This window comes from Aplysia californica, unplaced genomic scaffold, assembly GCF_000002075.1.
Source record: "Aplysia californica isolate F4 #8 unplaced genomic scaffold, AplCal3.0 scaffold01241, whole genome shotgun sequence".
Taxonomy (NCBI): domain Eukaryota; kingdom Metazoa; phylum Mollusca; class Gastropoda; order Aplysiida; family Aplysiidae; genus Aplysia; species Aplysia californica.
Genome location: NW_004798511.1, coordinates 90,305 through 96,561, shown reverse-complemented (window position 1 = coordinate 96,561; position 6,257 = coordinate 90,305). Strand labels below are relative to the sequence as shown.

At 41.3% G+C, this 6,257-nt stretch overlaps 1 protein-coding gene across 1 annotated transcript; it reads left to right on the top strand.

Moving 5' to 3' along the window:
* The first annotated feature begins 2,288 nt into the window (after positions 1 to 2,288).
* LOC118478931 lies at positions 2,289 to 5,396 on the top strand. The gene is made up of 2 exons (XM_035973449.1): positions 2,289 to 2,874; positions 4,396 to 5,396. The coding sequence occupies exons 1-2, from the start codon at positions 2,856 to 2,858 to the stop codon at positions 5,100 to 5,102; spliced, it is 726 nt and encodes a 241-aa protein (XP_035829342.1). The 5' UTR covers positions 2,289 to 2,855; the 3' UTR covers positions 5,103 to 5,396.
* Positions 5,397 to 6,257: the final 861 nt, after the last annotated feature.

Below are 6,257 nucleotides of genomic sequence, written 5' to 3'. Positions count from 1 at the left end.
ATAATTCATTAGATAAAGGTAAGACGCCATATAGTATAACCAGTAATTTGTGGTAGGAGGTGCGCCAGTCTCAATAGGATTCACCTTCTTTACAACCCACTAACACCGACCCTTTGTTTGTCTCTTGTCATATATTATAGCCAGTCAAGTAGGTCATCAGTTTTATTAGTTGTAGCAAAGGAAAAAGACAATTAATATTTTTAGGGGAAGAGGAGGGAGAAAAAGACAACTGTAGGAATTGATAAGGGAGGATATCCGTAACAAGTGACCACAAGTATGAGGCAGAGTAGAATAGAGGGCTAGGGTAGGAGTAGGGTTAGGGGTTGGTCTCTTCTTTGTTATGTTTGTTGAGGTGGTCGCTCGTTTCAGAAGTCCTTCCATTGATAATGAGGAGAGCTGAGATAGATTTAACAGTGGGAGTTGTGTTGTTTTTTAGTTTTCTTATATTTAATTTATAAGCTTGTTTTTGAGGCTGGTGCTTTGAAAGGCATGGGGTGGTGGGGCTATTCAGTCTGAAGAGGAAATTGGGTATGAGGGGTTGGGTGTCAAAGGGGAAATGATGCTCAATCCCTCATAGTCGGTGAAGTCGAAGACGTTAGTCTCAGGAGTCAGAGAGCCAGGTAACAACGATAGTGGCAACTCATTTTTTGGACAGGGCAGTTTTTGAAGGAGTTGAGCTGAGGGAAAGGGGTGGAACACATCCACGAGCCACTTGAAATTGAATATTTTTGTATTTTTTTGAGTAGTTGATATGAAAAAGGTGTTCTAGTTTTAAGAGTGTGGGCTGTCGTGGCTGAAAGTCCAATATTGTTATCAAATATGACAGTTCAGGGGTCAAGGGGGAACTGACCTTTGTCCTTTCATATTGGGTTTCAGTTTTGGAAGGCAAGGGAATCCAGAATGCCTGTATTTGGTGTGACGGGGTAGGGTAGTGGGCCGATCTTTTTCGTTTCAAATGATGGCAGTTTTAAATTTTGTGTAAAGGCTTGATGATTGGGATTTTTGGTTTACTTGGCTGGCCATAGTGTAGAGACAAATGTGTATGTATATATATATGTGTGTGTTGTTGTTTTGCATGGTCCATGCCCCTAGAGTAGATCCCCATTAACATAGTCACCAGTAGATGAGACTGAGCGCACATATTTCGGCCTATTTTTTTGTCTGGTGACGATTAACTAAATTTGGTTTGCTCCACTAGGGAGTGGGAATGTGGGAAAGTGCCCGCCTCGTGACTCTTTGGGAGCAGAGGATGTTAGGATATAAAATACTTTAAGCTAACAATAATATTATGGTACTGTCATAGTTCGAGTTCTGTGTGTTTGCGATTTTGTGTTGTCTAGCATTTGTAAGGTGTTGTTTGCATTGTGTTTACTGTTATTTTGTTCTTAGTACTGTGTACCTACTAATTTTCTTCTACTGGTTGTACTGATTATTATTCATGATGGCGTTCTTACAATAATAGATTCTAGATCTATGCTAGGAACGGGCACGGGACAAAATTATAGATTAAAAAATTATTTTGCTTCCATGATTGGCAGCGACCAGTAAAGTAGACAAGCTTCATTTCAACAGTTGTTTGCTTATTTCATGCTCAGTCATCTCATAGCTGCGCCTGTTGGCAAAGTACTCAAAATTATCATCAGGTATTTTCTGTTTGCTTACAACTGTGCTCTGAGCACCAAAACACAAGAGAACACCTCTTTGCCAACATCAGCTTACCTGTTTCTCCAGCACCTGTGGTAACTTTGGACTTACATTAAATACCAAAAGAGATGAAAATAATGTTGTAACCACCTTTCGGAGAGCTTCGTATAAAATTTGCATAAAAGTGTACCTCTCCAGAGCCTGCGGTCTCATATTTTGCTCATGTCAGAGAGAGTCAAATGCTGTAGAAAAATTCACCAACCGTGACTGCAGATAGTCTCAAACAGCCAATACAGACGCAGAGATTAGTAACGGTTGCTAGAGCCGGTGCAGCGTTCAAACGACTCGAAGGAAAAACATCTGAGAGCACAGAGTAAAGAGCTCAGTCTGAGCACAAAGCTGAAGGTTTAAGACAGCGCAGTGATTTTTGTCATCGTTCTCCTCCCAGTCAGTTTCATACCTTGCACTTTTTTGGCCGTCATACAACACTGTTTCGTCAAGTTTATGAAGAGATTCAGATATGTACAGGATTGAAGGTTACACAGTTTGTTTTTGAAACAGTACAGATCTGTTTGCTATGTTGAATAGATCTCAAAACTTCGAACAGTTTGAGTGTTGCTATATTTTGTGTGCTATGTTTTGAAATGCAGAACTTTGTCCAAAGTTGAGATGCAGAAATAATTCAATGTCAAACTTCTTCTGAATTAAGATTCTAAGAAAAGAAACTCCAGTTTGGGACAATTTAAGTGAACAAAATTTGCCTTTAGAAGGCTCTAGGTTGCCTTTGCCTTTGTTAATTTTGTTTAACATTTGGCACCTTCGATGGTTTTTTGTTGTGATTGATTTCATAGATCTTTTCACTGTGTAAAACGCCCACCTGAAAACAGGCGTTCCACCAGAGGACGGAGAGACACGTTTGACCGGCAAGAGAGGACGAGTCACTGGAGAGCCCGTCATGAAGCCGGAAGACGTGGTCACTCAGCAGACCTAAAGCCAAGACTGGCCTGAGTCGGATTTCCAGCAGAGACTGCCACAGTTCCCCTTCCCCATCCCCTCCCTTGCAGAAGTTGGAAGTACTGGGCCTCATCGTGGCGCAAGGGTGAACACCCTGTTCAAACCACAATACACATGTCATGCTGAAACAGGAGCAGACTGTGTGGAGAGGTTTGAGCTGGGTGGCCAACACAGTACTACACTCACCAGTGTGAAGGATGAATGGAGAGTCTATAGGCAAGTGTGCAAAATGTGAGCTGTTGGATGTAGTTTGTTAGTGTGTTGAATGAAACCCAAACTTGAACCTCTTGCGTTAAAAAAAAAATGTGTTATGTATTTCTTGTAAATAAATTGTTAAATCTAAGTTTTGACTACTACCACAACTAGTATTATCTTTTATGTCATGTATATTGGGGCTGGAAGTGTAACACTACAGGTTTTTAATGCTGTCCTCTGTTTAATTCATCTGACTGCCCAATAGCAAGGGATGTGACTCTTAACACGACATGGTGAAGGACGATATCATAATGAGTTATTTCCCTTTGTACAAACTGATGAGATGGCCTGGCATTTGTGTTCTCTCTCAAAATCTTTCAACTTCAGTTGAAATTCCTCCCATGACGCGAATTTTGCTCCCTTGAACATGATGCCCAACCGTGTGAAGTGAAAGAGAAACTAGGCAAGGCTTCCGCTTAGGAGAAAAAAAACAATAATTGCGCATGCGTCATTCGGGTGTATAATAACTCAGGTTATTCTACACCCAAAATTTGGGTGTAGAATAACACTTCGATATATATATATATGCAAGTATGTATTTCTTGTAAGTAAATCTTTTGATCTAAGTTGTGACTTTGTATTCTTGCTGACACTGCCCTGTGCTCTGCTATCTTCAAACCTGGTCATAAAATAAATGAGACTTTCTTGTAGTGGTAGAGACTATAAACCTGTAGGCTACTAGAAAAAAATTAACAAAGTTAAATAATTGATTTATGTTTTTAAAAATTTATTTATGTATTATTTGTCTTATAAATACTTTTGTATTGGCTATTCCGTATCACAACTTCTGCATGAGTATCAAGGTACCAGACCTGCCAAGTGGTGTGATAAAATTGGGAATCTCCAACTGACCAAAAATTCTTTGTTATAATAGAGGCACAAATCTCTACACAAAGTGACAAAGTCAGATACAGAGCTCTAATTTTTTTTCCCCAGGAAGAATCCTGAAGGGATTTGAACATAATCTGATTTTTTAAATTTCTTGATAGCCTTATTTATAATATATGCAATTTATGGTAAATTATCGTAAATGAAGCTAAAATACACATTTTCCAATAAGGAATTCAGTCAGCTCAACTGTCGAGGGGACAGATGAACTGTGGATCTTTTAAAGGCTCCTAGCTGGGACGTGTCAGGTCCAGATCTGTGCTGGTCCACAGATGTTCTGTGCAGTCTCTCTTTCTTCTCAAGTGCTGTGAGGGGACGAGGGCGGACGCTCCGGTAGTTCTGTTGGTCATGCTGGACTGTAAAGTAGTTCTGTTGGTATCATTGTGAACTAGAAAGTAGTTGGCCCTGATTCAAGTACCAGGCTGGGCCTTCATGAACTCTGGTGTTTTGGTGGAGTTTTCAGAGGTCCCACCCCTTAAATAGCCTTATAGTGTTGATAAGGGCATTGAACCCATACAACAACGTGATAAGGAAAAGATTTGAAACCATCCTGACTTTCTTCCATGTCACTGACATGGACAACTTTGTTCACAGGGAAGAGGAAGGCAGCAACCCCCTCCTCTAGTTCTGTCCCTTCCTCAACAAACTTGCGGAAACTTTCACCTCCAATGTCCACCCCCAACATCAACATGGCTGTCGACAAAGGCACGTTGGCGTGGAGTGGCAGTCTCAAGTCTCAGCTACCCAGTGTACTGCCCAGACAAGCCAGGCAAGTTTGGTGTCAAGATAATTCCAGCTCTGTGACTTCAGCAATGCTCACTGCACACTTGCCAAGTACTCTGATAAAATTGGAGCCCTTCGATATTTTATTTCATAATCTGTTCTTGAACCCCAAGTGGATTTACACAAATCAGGGGGGGTTTTTTGGAGATAAATTGAAGTCCATTCCCATCAGTTATGCGCAGCTTATTGTAAATGACAAGAAATTACGTTGGTTTATTTGCAATATTTGTCTGACTTACTGTAATGAAGTGAAAATACACGTTTTTATCTTTGTGTATTTACTACACTATTCTATCATGGGTTATTTGCTACTTACGGTATGTAATGTGATCTACCGCGGTTCTGGAGACTCCATTTTTTCCTGGACACATGACAACAACCCAGCAGACAGGGATCATCCAGCAACAGACGTGCTTACACTTACAGATTTAACAACAAAGGACAATGCTGATGACAAGGAAAATGAAACTGATTCCTCGGACAGAGCGGTGTTGACACAAGAAATGTTTTTTGCTTAAAGTGCACTTCATCTGTACCTGCAATAGAAATGTCGACTGTTGTGACCCCAGCACGTCACTGACTTCAGCACTTGACAGCCATGGAAGATGTAATGGTGATGAGCTGATGGAAAATTAACAGACAACGATTTTCAACTTCTATCAACAAAAGTGGCGACATCTATGAGGACAGGAGATAGCTGGGAGATGCGGGCCCAGGGACTCTCTTGAACTCATCATAAAGCTCACAGCTACTAGTAGTAACTACTGAGTTCCATCTAGTTGTGGAATCCTCTCTCCAACAAAAGCAAAAAACATTTTAATGGGCCTACGGCAGTCCTAAGCCTGCAAACCAACTCCAGTTGGGAACTCAGAAGGGAATGTTTTTTTTAATAACCCACCCCCACCCCAAAAGAAAAAAACAACAACTCAACGTGAGTGGTCGGTGGGTGCTCTGGTGTGGTTAGTGCCTTCTTTCCTGTTAAACTTCTATTGTCCTTATAATAATATAATCTCTCCTATTCTTTGTATGTTACTCTCCAGTACTTACTTTCACTTTTTCTGTCCTCTTATGCCACAAGGTGTCGAGGGGAGGTCAATTGTTGGATTTATGCTAGGTGTTTTGGTCGTCATGCTGTTCCTTTGGAGGGTCTCTTTGACTTCGTTGATCCATCTTTTTCTTTTGCCATGAAGTTGAAGCCATCGAATGACAGTGGGTAGTTGACGGGTGCTCTGGTGTGCTTTGCTTCTTCTTTCCTATCAAACAACTATCCTCTTTATCTCCACTCCTTCTTTTTTGTGTTTGTTACTCTCTTGTAACACCTCTAACTCACTGACTACGGATCCCGTCACAGGTACGGGGCGGGCGGTCGGTTCGTAGGTACGGATCTCGTGCGTACCCCCGACGGGATGGACTTTGCGGTTTTGTTCCGTATCTTGTGCTCCCGTCAAATGAACGGGAATGGACTCCAGTGCTAGTTTTACCTCTTGTTTCGTTTCGTGCCGAGTTTGGCGGAAGTTTCGTGGTAACTTTTTAAGCAATTGAAGGTGAAGGAGTCACCTCATCTGGGATTGACCTGACCGGAACTCGCGCTGTTTTTTCTTGTGGTGTGCAAGTAAGCGAAAAATCTTGGTCGAGTAATGATCGGTTAAAAGCAAAATTGTTCGGTTAACCGA